This window comes from Pteronotus mesoamericanus, unplaced genomic scaffold (genome assembly GCF_021234165.1).
Source record: "Pteronotus mesoamericanus isolate MK-2021 breed Mesoamerican mustached bat unplaced genomic scaffold, CSHL_Meso_final contig_347, whole genome shotgun sequence".
Classification (NCBI taxonomy): Eukaryota; Metazoa; Chordata; class Mammalia; order Chiroptera; family Mormoopidae; genus Pteronotus; species Pteronotus mesoamericanus.
This window is the reverse complement of record NW_026555137.1, coordinates 16128581-16144876: the sequence shown is the minus strand read 5'-3', so window position 1 is coordinate 16144876 and position 16296 is coordinate 16128581. Positions and strand designations below refer to the sequence as shown.

General features: G+C 42.4%; 1 protein-coding gene across 1 annotated transcript in view; it reads left to right on the top strand.

Moving 5' to 3' along the window:
- The window catches only part of NUP133 (nucleoporin 133), a 43481-nt gene that overhangs the window by 24003 nt on the left and 3182 nt on the right, over positions 1-16296 (top strand). Inside the window, exons 15-23 of the mRNA XM_054576723.1 lie at positions 1683-1907; positions 5560-5682; positions 6316-6415; positions 6934-7185; positions 7622-7755; positions 9534-9692; positions 10294-10429; positions 13461-13579; positions 15142-15222. Of these exons, the coding sequence (XP_054432698.1) occupies positions 1683-1907; positions 5560-5682; positions 6316-6415; positions 6934-7185; positions 7622-7755; positions 9534-9692; positions 10294-10429; positions 13461-13579; positions 15142-15222 (1329 nt within the window). The remainder of the gene's footprint in view (positions 1-1682; positions 1908-5559; positions 5683-6315; positions 6416-6933; positions 7186-7621; positions 7756-9533; positions 9693-10293; positions 10430-13460; positions 13580-15141; positions 15223-16296) is intronic.

The window sequence follows — 16296 nt, the reverse complement described above, 5'->3', positions numbered from 1 at the left end:
AGGAGTGGCCAAGTCCCCAGAAAGATGTGCGTTCTGGGAGGCGGGGGTTCATGCCCGGCGCTGCCGCACCGCGGATGCTCGCGGGGCGGAGGTGAGAGCCGCAGGTGTGAGCCCTCGCCCGGCCCCCCGGGGCTTCAGGGGCCCCGGGGGGCCGCACGGCTGTTGGCGGTGGTGCTCACTGCAAGGTGACGGTCCGAAAATCCCATTTAGGCTATGCCTTTGTATTACTTCGAATATTTAGATCTTATTTCACTGAGGAATTTACATTAACAATCAGGAAATAAAAGCCTCTCCTTCTCATCAAGTCAAACTCACCAGCAGTAGGGCTGTGGCTTCCCTCCAAAGGGCTGGAAGGTCCTGTCGGTGCCTCAGGACGCTGTCGCGCCTGTAGCCGCCCGCTGCTCAGGGCAGCCTGGCCCTCACACGGAGTCTGCTGCGGCCGGGCAGGGAGTGCCCGCGGTCCTCGGCTCGTCACGTGGCTGGAGGGACGGGACCCGGGGGCCCTCCTCCCCTGGCAGGGCTGGGACGAGGAGGCAGGCGCAGCGGCAGCTGGGGCCCCCACTTAAAACTACGCCTGCGGTAACTGAGGGAGCCGGGGGTGCGTTCAAATCAGGAACCCGCGAGCACGCGGGCTCCAGGATCGCCACCGGGCGGGCTCCGTGGGGGATTGCAGGTGGACTCGGTGCCTGTTCCATGGCCGTTAAAGATAATGAGGATCGAGACGTGATAGGATACAATGCTGTCAGCATAAGGAACAGCTACGTATCTAGTATGACTCCTCTTGTGTTTTAAAAAGATAACTTCTGATATACAAATACCATAAAAGCATGTTGAGTTGTGGAGGAAACTTAACCTCAGCCATGACAGGGAGAAGACTGGGCTGGGGACAGCCGGCTCCTACCTCCCTGTGCCGTTAAATGTTCTAATCGCACACGGATTACTCACGTCAGTAGGTTTCTCTGGAGGCGGGGGGGGGGTTGGATTATTTTTGTTTTCTGTGTACTTTTCTGTATTTAAAATAAATTCAGTGTATTAAAAAATCAGGTCACATGTTAATGAAATGGATGATACTTAAAGTGTGAAAGAGTTTTCATTACTTATGTCTGTCGGCTCTTCATAGTTCAGGTTAATGCTTTATCAAGTAGAGAAACTTTTAGAACCTAGCAACGTACCAGAAATGGGCATCAAGTAAATCAGTGGTGGGAGATGAAAGGATTAAAGACTCTCCCACCCGCACCCCCTGCTCGCTCTCCAGTCTGGAACTCAGTTGTGGAATACGGAGGCTGCTAAGTTAATGGTCCACAAAGGCCTCAAGTCTAGGGGAGTTAATGGATGCAGATGGGAAAAAAAGTGATGTTACCATCTTGATAACCATAAACTGTAACTTGAGAAACAAGATAGGTAGAGACGGCGACAGCCAGCAGAGACTCTGGAGTAACCCTAGTCTCAGAACCGGAAAGTCTGTGTTCCTTACAGGCGCTAGCGGTCCTGGCTGAATCATGCAAGGGGGCGTGTGTGCGGGGGTTAGAAGTAGCCGAAAGGAGAGGCCGCCGGAGCTGCTGTGCGGGGGAGAGCTGGGCTGGTGACCCTGTGCCCCACGTGCTTCCGGTGGAAATGGGGCTGCGTTATTTTGTTACTGTCAGTGTTCTCCCAGAACACGTGTGTGTTTGTCTCCTCACAAGGTGGGCTTATTTGGACGTCTGCGCACTTTTCCAGTGCGAGGCATGCCCATGGCAACCCGGCTGTTGCTCTGTGAGCATGCGGAGAAGCTGTCGGCTGCGGTTGTTCTCAAGAACCATCACTCACGGCTGTCTGACCTCGTGAACACGGCGATATTGATTGCTTTGAACAAAAGGGACTGTGACATCCCATCCAGCCTGACCCCTGCAGACATCTTTTTTAGAGAGGTAAGACGGGTCCTCTTGCTTCCCTTAATGTGGCCTCCTACGGCTGGCTGGGCCGTTTACACTCTGATGGTGCCCCAGGCAGGGAAAAGCTTGAAGGCGGAAGATCTCGCTATCACTCAAAGTATCACCCCCTCACCGCTTTCCTAATGCTTGCGGCGTGGACTAAGGAGTCCCCCTGCCCTGTGCTGGATGCTTTCCTTTGTCTCCTGACCCACCCTGCCCCAGCAGGGCATCTTTGCCCGCAGACTCCCTGGCCTCTGGTTTCCTGTCCGGTTTGCCGAAAGTGAGGCACTGTCGCGGGTCCGAGTGGCTACTCCCCCAGCTTCCGTCCCCACCTGCTTCCTCCGCAGTCTGCTCTGCCCTCTCGGAGACCAGGGCTCCTGTGTGGCTGCCCTCCCTGCATTTCCAGTAACTGCTCCCTCCCGGTGCCCCCTTCAGCCTGGGCTCCGGAGTGGCTCCGCTGTTGCTAGCCAGCCCTGTGTGCTGCGCCGCCCCCTGCCGGTCTCCTTAATCCCGCCCTCGCCTTTTTAAACAGTCCCTGCACTAACCTCTCCTGCCTCAGCTGCCTGCTAGGGTCCTGTTGCACACCTCACGTTTAAGATCAGATTTATTTTCAGAGAAAAAGAAAAACCTGCAAACTTCAGAGGGAGAAGGTTAAGATGCTAGCCAGCCGGTGGCAGCTGGACATTGCAGTGCCCAGCTCTTGGACCTGGGTGATGCCTCCCGGCCTGGTGAACTGACGCTCTCCCTCGAAAGGTTTTGACAATAAAGAGTCCGGTTGTTGTAGCTGAGGCGACAGAGCTTGTTCTGAGCCTGTGCTGAGCAGCTGTGTTGGGCGTGCCAGAGGTCGCCTCTGCAGTCCTTACCTAGGACGGCCCCCTTGTCCCTTGGTGGCACTGATTTCAGAAGCAGTGCCAGTGCTTCCCCCGGTTTTGTGAAATGTGGAGTTGTTCTCCGCATTTGGGGAACTTGTAACTCTTTTTGGTTCCTCTAATTTTATTTTATTCCTCCTACAGTCTAGCTATAAGCCAGTATGTAACAGACTATGCCAAGATGTCTCTTTCCTAATATTTGATGTACTAAAATCTGAAAATAATTTAAGACAATGAACTATGTTCAGGTTTTCTGTTCATACCATAAATGTATTCAGTTTGATAAGTGTCTTGTCTTCAGACCTTTGAGTTAGTTGTTTTTCTAGGGCATGTAAGGCAAAGCACTTGTGTTTTGTTTTGTTTTTAAATTAAGAACTATGCCCAAAATCTGAATGAAAGAAAAAAAATTCACCTCAAATTTTATTATCTAACCAAACTGTCTTATCATAAATAATTTTTCATGGTAAAATAAAAGTTTTTTTAAAATTATAAATGACAAACTGTTTTAAAGATTTGAGCAAGAGCCTGGATCCTTTTTCGTATTAGGATCAAAGTAGAAAGCATTCTAGTTAATTCGAATTATATCTGTTTTCTAGTTAACTGGGGAAAAAAGGAAAGGGCAAGAAATTTTTTATTTTTTTAAAAAGATTTTATTTATTTTTAGAAAGAGGGGAAGGGAGGGAGAAAGAAGAAGAAGAGAAACAGCAATGTGTGGTTGCCCTTGACACGTCCCCTGCTGGGGACCTGGCCTGCAACCTAGACATGTGCCTTGACTGGGAATCGAACCTGCGACCCTTTGGTTCGCAGGCTGACGCTCAATCTACTGAGCCATACAAGCCAGGGTGAGAAATTTTTATTTGGATACATAATTCATGAGCAGTACCTTAGGGATATGGTAGAATAAAACTAAAAACGTGGTGCCTTAAAAGAGTACTCCCTGTGGAAGTGGTAACATTGAAGACCGTTTATATCATATCACCATCGATCTTAATTTCTCATGATGGCGACTGGTCTTGAGCTCCCTTTGGGAGTAGTTCTAAAGGTTCTTCCACTGTCAGAACCTTTACTGTGACAGAACTACAGTAAAAAAGAGAACTGGAAAGAGGATGTGCATGAACAGAATGAAAACAGATGTATAAATAGTTTTTTCTTGTCCATTCACTTGGAAGTGGCAAATTACATTACCAACAGGCATTAGCACTTTAGGACAAGAGCAGGCTACCCACACCGGCCTCTGATTGGTGGGCTCATTGTGGGGGGGGTCCTGGCAGCCCGGATGGGAGGTGAAATAATAGGGAGCCTGCTGGGGGTGCGCGCTCCGCCTCGCTGCCAGTCTGGCTCTAGAAGGAGCGGCAGGCCTTATGGAGCAGCACATGAGTGGCGTTTGAGACGATTGAACACACACCTTGCAGGATCAGGGTGGTTAGTAAGTGGGCGTTTTATCCGCTTTCACGTTATTGTCTACCTGTTGTTTCATACATGCTTTTGTTACCGTTCTTACATGAATAGTCTAAGAAATTCTTACATTTAAGCTTACAGATTAAATGTGCCAAAGGTTTCTGGCCAGGGTCCTTAGGATGCTCTGTCCTGACATCAGAAACACAAAAGGAAAGACAGGATTGCCAGACAGAATGATTTTGCTTTGGCCACAACTAGTTTGTAAGCTTCTGAGGATAGCGAATCTGATTTCTGTTTGTCCTTATCTCTTGAGTGCCCAACGCTATGTAAACTCCAAATACTAAGTAAATATCCAGTTAATAAGTAAAGGGGGAAGAGCTTAGCTGTGAACCGAAACTGGAAACAGGTGTTTCAGTGCACCGTTACCTTCATGTGCTAATTAATGACAAAAAGAGAACAGTTAGAAGTTATGTTTTTAATTAGTTATTTTCTAAACAGCTACTGCTATTCTAAAAGCATTTCTGTTATGTCTGAAGAAGAGGAATTCTTCAAACGAAATTAGCAAGTGTATTAGTTGGGGTCATTTAAATTTATTAGTTTAATTCATTAGTTTGGTGTCTTACATTGTAACTTTATTTGTAACCTAGTACTACTTAAAGGTGGTATTGAGCACCAATAGCTATAGTAAACAAATATTTCAGTTATAGTTGTCTGTTGGTATCTGCAGGGGATTGGTTCCAGAAACCTCCCCACTGATACCCAAATTCTCAGATACTGAAGTTCCTTATTTAAATGTCAGTGTTTGCTTATAACCTGTGCACCTCCCCTGTACACTTTAAATCATCTCTTGATGACTTATAATAATAATATAATTACTTATAATACCTAGTGCTATGTAAATAGTTACACTGTATTGTTTAGGGAGTAATGACAGGAAAAAACAAAGTCTGCGCATGCTCAGCGCAGATGCAGCCATGGCGGGCCTACATGCGCAGTACACATCCGGGCCAACGCAGCCTTTTTTTTTTTTTTTTTTTTTCTTTTTTTTTTTAATATTTTGGATTCCACAGATGCAGAGCCTGCAGGTATGAAGGCCCGACTGTATTTGGTATTTAAATACAAAAATGACCTGGTAACAGTCCAGAATTCACTTTTTCATAAGGATTAGTCATTTGGGCGCTCTACCTTTTAGAAGTTAGGAGATTCGAACTTTTCTTGGTTTTTAAATTTATTTTCACCATTATCTGGGGTTTTATTTTCTGACTTACGAGCTGAGGGTATGTATGAGTTAATGAGACGAGCCCATTGAGTAGATTCTAGGTAGTTATAATAGCCTGTCACCATCCTTGTTATATGTGGTTGACGTCTCTCTACTCCCTCAGGTGTCCCAGGTAGACACAATCTGTGAGTGTTTACTGGAGCATGAGGAGCAAGTCTTAAAGGATACGTCTTTGGAATCAGTTGAATGGGCGGAAGTGGTGATCAATGTGAACACCATTCTCAAGGTACCAAAATGCGGTGATTTTAGCAAGTCAAAGTCCAGAGTGTGAATAAAAGAGAATATGGTTTCTATACTCCTCTGTATCACTAATAATTTATGAGTTTAACCATTCGTTCATTCCAAAAAATTAGAAAAATTAAGCATTTTATCAATCAGTTAATAACAATGTTGAATATTTGCCTTGTGCTTGTTAAAAGTTTCTATAATCCTGAGTAGTATTTGGTAGAATAAACCGTTTCTTTGGAGAAGGACACACACACACACACACACACACACACACACACACACACATTATTGTAAATGTGTTAATGTAATTGTCTAAGTAAGTGTCTTTTTTTAATTACTCAGAAGCTCACTACTTACATTATTGATTAAAATGTTCCATTTAATTTTAGCTAATGTACCTCACAATAAAGGGTTTTGGTTTATTTTTTTTTACTTTGGTTACTACAGTTTTCCAAAGCTGAGGTTAGATTATGGAGTTAAACAAATTTCAAATGTAAAAAGAACCAAAAAGTTCTCCTGCAGACCTATGTTGAGTGTTTTTTCATGTGAGTAGAATGATGTTTCTCACTACCTTCGGAAATACTGGGATTCATCGCTTCTGCATATGGTAACATATTTCATTGTTTTCCAGGACATGCTGCAAGCCGCTAGTCATTATCGACAGCACAGAAACTCCTTGTATAGAAGAGAAGAACCGCTAGAAAAAGAACCTGAGTATATTCCGTGGACAGGTGAGGTCGCGAACACTGAGCCCAAATATGCTGATTTATTAGCAGTTATTCAGAATATATTCTAATGAGCCATCATTTTTGGAAGTTGTATTATCTCCCTGGTGCAGGTTTGTATGTGAAATGAAAAATAACTTTTAAGTCCATCTCCAAAAGAAGCAATTCTTGTGACAATTGCTTTATTCCCTTGGAATAATTTATAGGTCTCTCTGATTCACTTAGTGAACCAGTACTTACTATCCATCTACGAAGTCTTAATGCATATAGTTATTCGTAGAAGCAGGTCCTGGCCCTGGAGGTACTGACTGTACTTTAAAGTAAGTGGAGTAGCACGAAAGGAATTTAGGGGGAGTGCAGGCTCACATGGAGACGAGGGGGCTGGAGCGGGACAGGGGGTGCCCACGGAACCCCGCTGCGATGTATGTTTCCAGCGGGGTGAGCCGATAGAGTTTTGGGCAGCTGGTCTCCCCCCTCGCCATTTCACGGCCCTTACCTACCGCGACATTTGTGTGGTTTCACAGCAACGAGCGGTCCCGCTGGCATCCGAACGGCAATTACACGCCAGCACGAGATCATCCTGAAGATGGTTTACCCTCAAGCAGACAGCAAACTCCGAAACATCCTGACAGAGCAGCTGGTCTCGCTGGTCGATTGCTTCCTGGACGGCTATACTTGTCAGCTGAAGTCCCTGGACAGGTCCAATGATCAAGGAAGATACAACAATCTGGAAACTGAATATGCGCAGAAAAGATCAGAGCTCTTATCTCCACTTCGTAAGTGCATGGTGTTTAGCTCGGGCTGTGAGTCTGAATTTGCAGAACAGGTGAGGGAGCCAAGTCATTAATGCAGTGTATTCGGTGTAATATTGTTAATCCGACCGCACCAAGAATTTGAAGCAGATATGTACAGTTTTGTGTGTTCACCTATGCAACCTCGCTTTCATCGGGATTACGGGGAGTGCCTTGCGCCAGGACATGAAGGAAGGGGATAGCATCTGAGGTAGTCAGTGATGGAGCAAGGGACTGAATGTGCATGTTTAATGATGTTACACGGATTCTGAAACCAAATGCCAGTAACCGGAAAGGTTTCTATTCCATTAGTTATATTTAGTATATAATCTAAATAAAGGTAAAATTGCAAGTATATTTTTAAATTATGTTTTAAATTTTTACTAATAAGGTTTTTTTCCATCTGGTATCACTTCCACAGTCACGCTGGGCCAGTACTCATGGGCTGCTTCATTAGCAGAAAAATACTGTGACTTTGATATCCTGGTACAAATGTGCGAGCTGACTGACAACCAGACCAGGCTCCAGCGCTACATGACCCAGTTTGCTGATCAGGTGACAAACGCCAGGGTGTCGGCAATAGCTCCTGTGTGAATTAAGCCTGTGCCATTTCAAACCTTACGTGGGGTTCTTGGAAGATGATGCCGTTCTTTTGTGATTAACTTAGATACTAATTTATGTATCATGTTTCTTTGTAAGTTGGTAGACTGTTCTTTATATATAAATACTACTGAAAGAGTATTTACTTTGGTATATGAATATTGGTAGAATTTTAAAATTTTGAATAGAAAACTGCAAGAACATAGGATGATATGTTTAGAAAACCCAGATTTACCTACACCTAAGATTGCTGTTTTACCTTGTTTGAAATCATGCTTCCTGTTTTTTTAAAAGTTCCCATTCTGACACTCTATAGGCGTGTTTAAGTTTCTCTTTAAAGCCAGTTTATTCAATCACTTGATTTTTATGTAAAAACTGATTTTTTCCCTAACTAGAAAAGTGAAATTATATAAAGCTCAGAAAACCCCTAAAAACAAAATGAAGATTTAAAAACTCACTTATAAATTCCAGCATCCGGAGAGAACTCCTTTAAACATTTGGTTTATATTCTAGGCTTCTTACTCTACATGATTATAGACAAACATGTTTTGTCAACTCTCTAGTTTACTTAATACATCACAGATGTTTGTCCATAACTTGAAATATTCCACAATAGTTTCTTTTTCCACAACAACATTTTTAAACAGTTTTAGAATTGCATGGAATGGATATAACTTACCTCATTTGATTACTCCCCAGTTGTTGGACTTGACTTAACTAGTGTTTCATAGTAGCACTAAATGAAATGATGTCGTGCCCATCATTTTTATTCTTTTTATGGATTCTGGTATCCTGTTGACATTTTCCATCCATTTTGGCATAATTTTATTTTCCTTAGTAGTTATTTTAAAGTCCTTTTGTACTACAGATATGATCGTGCTTAGGTCTGCTTCTGTTGCCTGGTTAGTAGTCATATTTTTCTACTTATATCTTGTGATTTCTTAATTGTATTTTGGCTACTGTGTATAAAAGACCTATAAAGATGGAAACCGATGCTGTTTTTCCTGGGGGGCCAGCCTGTGGGCCAAGCCTGTGGGCCTGGCCTGTGGGCCTGGGCTCCGCTGCAGAATCCCCCCCGCAGGGGAATCGCTCGCAGCGGCCGTGAGTCTGCAGGACAGTTCTGTCTTCCCTTCCAGCGTGTTGCCCCCGCCACTCCGGCCTCCAGCAGCCGCCCACAGGGAGGACGGGCTGGTCTCCTGGGGCCTCCCCAGGGCCTGGCTTATTACTGTGCCAGCCCGTGTGGCCATACACACAGAAGTCTACCCCTGGAAACCTTTTATTCCTGGAATGATGGGCTCGGCTCCGGCCCCTGGAACTTTCTACGGTAGTGCAAATGTTGCTTACCTGTGCTGTCCAAAAGGGGTCTTCTAGCCCCATGTGGCCATCAAGCACCTGGAATGTGGCTAGTGAGACTGAGCTACTAAATTTTTAAATTTTGGTTAGGTTTAAACAGCTGCATGTGACTGTGGCTACCACATTGGACAGTGTACATCTAGATTCTGCGTGGCTTTGAGCAAGCCCTTTCTGAATCCGAATGTCCTCATTCGTCAAATGAGGCGATTCAATGAGGGGATTTTTGAGGATCCTGCAATACAGGAAATTAGTGTTAGAAACAAGATTTCTATTCTGGAGTCTGAGACCTTTGGAAGAAATTTAATATTTTATTATCAGAAATGTATTTTTAAGAACTATATTACTAAATAATACTGGATTCTTGGCTGTGTTGTTTATAGAATTTTTCAGACTTTCTCTTCCGTTGGTACCTGGAGAAAGGGAAGAGAGGCAAATTGTTATCTCAGCCCATCGCTCAGCATGGACAGCTGGCAGATTTTTTGCAGGCTCACGAGCACCTCAGCTGGTTACATGAGATTAACAGCCAGGACTTAGAAAAGGTAAGGAGTCAGTTATGTGGGACCGATTTAGGTAATTTTTCAGTTTTAATTTAGTTTTTAGTAATTAAAATACTAATAAATTATTTTAAATGTGTATCTCTTATTTGCTCACATAATTTGAATATTTTTGATTTATGATAGTGTTGCCATTACCTCTAATAACTCACTTAAAAAACGTAGTCCATTGTGATTTGATTTCTATGACAGTAAAATAAAGCACAATGATTTGATTAACAACTAACACAACCTTTTCTTTGTTGATGAGTGTTTTCTTATAATAAAAATAGTCAAATTATCAGTACAGACAGTACATAAATTAATTTTAAAGTTCTTGACAGGATGTTGAAGGGAATATACAGTTGTTATAAAGCAAAGGTGTTGTACGTCTCTCTTCTCAATAATTATATGAGTGGTTGATATTTTATTGTGAAATTGCTTTTCCATGTATATGGTATTCATCAGTTTTACGTTTTGCTAATATTGACACTCTTTCATTGCTGTAGTTTAAGGGGTAAGAAAGTTTGAGTTGCACTTAATGTCTATTTCAATTTGCATTAGTAACCAGGATCTTATCCCAGTTTTTCTATGTTGTGTATTGTAGGCTCACACAACACTTCTGGGTTTGGCAAATATGGAAACTCGTTACTTTGCAAAGAAAAAAACCCTTCTCGGCTTGAGTAAACTGGCTGCATTAGCTTCAGATTTTTCAGAAGATATACTGCAAGAAAAAATTGAAGGTAAAAAAGAATCTAAACAAGAAGTCATACAAATCAGTCCTGCTGTCAACAAACTATTACAGTATGTTTCTCTGTCACTTAATGGGACCCATTAGAAAGAAGACCCATCTTTCCTTTAAGAGGAGTGCTTCCCATTCAGTGTCCTTAGTAACTGTCCAGGTATACCCTTGGGATTGTCTCTTTAGAGAAAAGTCCTAAAGAATAAATTTAAATGATTTCAACAAAGTACTCTGATGATACCCATGGTAACTCATCCTAAGGAAGAGAAGAACGGCAAAGAAACCTTGACCTTTACTCCAGGGTCTGTTATAGGTAGTGGTCCTTCTGTAGTACGTGGTTTGGAGTTCAAGACTTCCTGACATCCTAATTGTGAAACTATTTTGTGTATGTTGTAGATTAAGAAAAGGGTCAAATATATTATTTTTGAGAACCAAGGAGAAGGGAGATACAAAGATGGAGAGGTGAATACTGTATTTTTGCATTCGAATTGGAGATATAAGGTGGAATCACAGTTGTTTAAAATATGATGGGCTCTGTCCACTGAAAAGACTTCACAGCCGTGGCATCCCCGGAGTGAGTGTACCTAGTCCCGTAGTTTGGTTTCTAACTGCCACTTCTCAGTCAAAGGAAATGAGGGCTTATCGAAGAAATGGTCTTGGGAAGTCTTGTTGGGCCTGAGGTTAATGTAGAGATATTAAACAACACAGGAACTCCCACAGGCCTGGCCAAGTTCGGGAATAATTCAAACACCAAAAAGGATGGTGGTAAAGGATTTTATTTCAGTTTAAAAAAGAAAAATCCACAAATCCGCAGCGATACCCAGAAGGGGAGGGAGCAGTGAAATGCTTCTTAACCAACAAAGAATGCTAACTAATGGGTGTAGAAAGAATGGTTGACTTGGAAAGTCACCTTTTTACAACCGTGGTGAATACTTGGTCATCTGAGACGCTAGAGCCAGCGAGTTGAGGGGCAAGGGGAAGAGGGTATCCTCGTGTTTCAGCATCTCATTGCACAGATCTGACAGACGCACAGTGAGAGAGACTCACGTTACACTCGCCGGGGCGCTGTAACTCGGCAGCGGCAGCATGTACCGCCGCCTGTGTGCGTTCTCGCCAGCAGTGTGCAGCCTGAACCTGATCTCAAGGGAACAGTTAGATACATCTCGATTGGATGGCATTTTACGATATAGTCAGCCCAGTCAGCAACAGGAAAGACAACAGGGAAAAGACAGGAAGCTGTCTGAGGTCAGAGGAGCCTGAGAGCCGTGACAACCAAATGCAGTGAGGGATTTTTTTATTGGCTCCTGAACCAGCCCCTAAACAACCAAAACAACTATGACAAGCATTTTGGGGGAAAAGTTAACAGCAGGTAACTCTAGGTGTATAGCACACATTGTATTCTTGACATTTTTCTGTAGGTTTGAAACTTCTCAAAGTAAAAATTGGCAGGGGGAAGATCAGCTCTGCTCAGGGGTGGAGTATATGCAAATACAGGTATTTGGTAGTAAGGCTTAGCCACAGAGTCCGTCTGTTGGCATCGATTCAAATTACACTGCTGTCATTTTTTTCCTCTGAAGAGTGGGTGTGGTCAAAAGAATCTGGACAGAAATCGGGTAGATCTGGTTTCAAATATTTTCCCCAACTTACTAGTTTTGTGACCTTGGGTAGCTGTTCTACCCTCTGAGCCTCCGTTTCCTCATCTATAAAAATGCATAGTTGTAAGGATCAGAGACATAGCGTATTCCTTGAAAAAAGTCTTAATAAATCATGAGTGGCGTTGAACTTTTATTATTAAAATTATTTTTCACTGTTTGGGAGAATCTTCCTTCAGCCTTTTATTTTTAAGCACTAGCTAGCCTGTCGTGGGGGAGTGTGGATGTATTCTGCAAAGCCAGCTGGTCGTCTGAAAGGGGCAGCCACAGGCTAGTCTGGCCACCAGAAGGAGACGATGTTAATCAAAATATTTGAACACAAGCCTTTATCTCTCATTTTTTTCCTCTGATAATCATTGGAATTCTGGTTATTGTTTTGCATTTCATGACTTCTTAGCTTTCATTCTTAACACAATAGAAGTATTTTCAGGTTTGAGTAATTTCCTACAGACTGTTATCACAACGTGTCTAATCATAGCAGTAGGTTTTTTAAAATAACTTCTTTGTGGTTTTATAGATCATTCCTCATAGAACTTTATAAATTTTCTGTTACTGTTTTGTGTATTCTCCCAATCTGTTTCTCTAGGTATGGAAATTGCATAAAAATGTTTTGTGTAATTCCTTATAATATGTGGGATCTGGTGGAACAATGCCAGTATTTGAACGAGCCTACGTGTGCTCTGGTCACTCCGCTTGGAGGCTGCATAGCAGCCCTCAGCCCTTCCCCTACACCCAGCACGTTCTCATGGGCAAAGCCAGGCTCTGGGACTGCAGCTGGGGTAGTTTATGGCACGCACAAGGCCCTGCCACCTTGTCCTCTAGGGAAAACCGTTGCTGCGTAAGAGGTTTGGCACATAATCACCCAGGTTTTATTTTTCCTGGAACATAGGCATGGTGGCTTTTAAATAGATCGCTTTCCTCCCATCCAAGTACTAACCAGGCCCGACCCTGCTTAGCTTCTGAGATCAGACAAGATCGGGCGTGTTCAGGGTGGTATGGCTGTAGACAGATCGTTTCCCTCAGTGAACGAAATGAGCCTGGAAACTGCTGGGAAGGAGCACTTCACGAGTTCCCGTAAAATGGGGCTGAGATTAGGGGCCTGTGCTCTCTCCCTTCTTGAAGCAGCAGGGTGTTTCCTTACCTCTTCTCTCCCCTTTTCACTTGTTCTGGTTGCTGCTACTTCATATGACTTGGATCAAACCATGACTATGTTTTAATGTAATCAGGCATCAAGAATAAGCAGGATTGAAACTCTAAGATCGTTGAATAGTGATGAGACTATCTTTAGAGATACTCCTTTTTCTTCTTAAATTCAGACCTTTATGACAGAGCAAAAATAAAATCTACTCCCCTCCCACCCCCTCCCATTTTGAATTCTAGAAATGGCTGAGCAGGAGCGCTTTCTGCTGCACCAGGAGACCCTGCCGGAGCAGCTACTCACGGAGAAGCAGCTGAGCCTCAGTGCGATGCCAGTGCTGAGCGCGCCGCAGCTCATCGACGTACGTGCTTTCCGAATCCTTGCGCCATCTCTCAGTCTGGAAACAGCCTCAGGGTTTCTTGGGCCATGCAGTATAGTTTCTGAGAGCAGTCATCTCTCCTGTTCCTGGTGACCTCCCTGGCATAAGCTGTTAGAAGCTGCATGGGAGCAGGGTGCGGGCGAGCAGAGCGCAGTGTACCAGCCTCCGCCCTGCCCCGCGAATCCGCCTCTTACTCCCCAAGGTGCTTATCCGGTCCACCCGGAAAAGGTGCTCGTGTGTTGCTTTTTCAGTATGGGACAAATATGTGTCCTGGGAGCCACATCAGACTCTTCTATAAGAAAGATGCTTTAAGGGTCTGGACTTGATAGCCTGTAACTGCCACCTTCACCCTTTTCCTCTGATGTTACCCGCTCATTCCCAAGGGCATTGCTAGACTGTGGGCCACAGCCTAGATACGAGTTTTGTTGTTATGTACACTTGCACCTTCAACGCTACTCCTCTCTTCTTCCTTTCAAGAAAGCATTTCAAATAAAAGAATGATGTCATAGGATTACCTTGAGTTTGCTCTAATTATACTAAAAAGAAAGAAAACAATTCAAAAACATGTATACTTTAGCTATTGTTAGTAACAGATTTCTTATAATGGAGCTCACAGCAGCCTCTCCTGGTATAGTATATTTAATTTAAAATCTAAGATGCTGTTGTTTGTATGATTTAACTATTTTATGAATTAGTAAGAAGGAAAAATTAGTGCCAATTTTACTTAAATACACCATCAATTTTAATACCACATTCCAGGTTCAGAGATGTTCTCATTTGGGGAAAAAAAGATGTTCAGAAACAATGAAATAAAGTGTTATTTTTTAAGTGTTGTAAGACAATGAAAAGTAAATAGCTTTTTTTTTTTCCTGAAATGGTTTGAGTATTTACTGTTAAAGGATTATATACAATATTTTTAAATGAAATTTATTATAGTTATAAAAAGATAGGAAAAATTCAGAGTAATATTTTTAATAAGGCAGTATTTTTCTGATTATAAAATCACAGGAAATTCGTAAATACAGAAATTAGTATATAGGCAGCTGTGCTCTAACCAAGAAGGGATAACTGTTGGTAACGTATTGTTGTGTGTTTTTTTATCTTTTGTAAGTAAACTGTAGGCCAACTGCATGCTATATCATAGACCTCAATTTTAAAAACTATTTGAAAGGGAAGCATTTCAAAGGCATTGCTTTAAAAGTGCAAGGACAGTAATTAATTGCAAGGAGTATGCTTTAAAGAAGCTGAAAGGTGTAGACTACCTTGAACCTAATTATAAGATTTACTGACATTTTAAAAGGATATGTATATGTATATATACACCAAGTTTTTCAAATTAATTACTGATTGACTATATGCATGTTTTAAAAGGTAGTTTACTGTGAGGTAGATGGAGTATAATTTGCAAGTTGACCCTGTTCTTTACCGTAAAATACCAATAACTTACTTGAAAGACAGTGACTTCTTTTAAAACCATAAATTTCTCAAGTCTCGCTTATGTCTTTACTTCAGCTGGCTCTCATCCTTACTTTAACTTCCCGTAGCTATATATCTGTGAAGAAAACAGAAGAGCTAATGAATACGATTTCAAGAAAGCTCTGGACTTGCTGGAGTATATTGACGAGGTAAGTAAATTCACTTGCGATGATCACGGGCAGGTATTGGACTTCTATAGGGTTCTCTGTGGAACTGAGTACATAAAGTGCGAAAAAAATACCTCTTCGGCCAGTCATGGAAAAGTGGGGAAGACTGGCCGGTTCTGCTCCCCCTAACTCTTGGATTGTGTACAGCAAAGCTGTCAGATTCCAGTTCCTGATAGGTCTCACACACCCCCAGATGTCTTGTTTCCGTGCCCAGATAAAAAATGCTGCTTTTCAAAGTCCTGAGGTATTTTTTAATTATTAATAAGTCACTGTTAGTTCCTCAGTTTGTGTCGCTTTATCAATTTATTCTTGGTAGTATTCACCCTAGGGGAAGCTGTTTCTCAGCCTTTGGGGAAAAAGGATTACAATGAAAATTCTATAGGATAAGTAGTTGGTCTTGTAATTGAAAGTCATTTGGTAGATTTTAAAAACAGCCATTTGGAACAACATGGATGGAAACAGACTATTGTGCTAAGCGAAATAAAAAATCAAGAACTCTATGATTTTACTCACATGAGAGATACAAGACTGAAAGCAACATATGAACAAACAAGGCCAACAAAAACTCGTAGACACAGGCAACAGTGTGGCGATGACCAGAGGGGCGGGAGACATGGTCAGACACACCGCGAGGGAAGACTTGACGTGGGTGACTGGCCCACGTGCATTGTGCGCGTTGTGTGTCATAGAAATGGAGATTTGAAACCTACGTAATGTTAACCAAGGTCACCCCAATACATTTAATTGCGAAAAAAGAGAAAAAATACAAGTTTTTTAAAACGAAAACAAAACAGTATTTTGGCTTTTACATTCCCTTGTTTAATATCTTAACCCTCTCAAGATTTCTGATAAAACCTGGTTATCAAAGGATAATCAGAAACTAATTCACAAGTTATTAATTGGCTTACTCTTCTTCCTAATGTTAATGATGTTAAGGGAAATTTTTTAAAAGTAGGAATTAAAGTAAAGCAGTAATTATGCAGAATTAGGAGTTGACATAACTCAAAAATAAACATGTTTTTTTTTTTTAAAAAGAGTTAATGCGGGTCTTTTGTT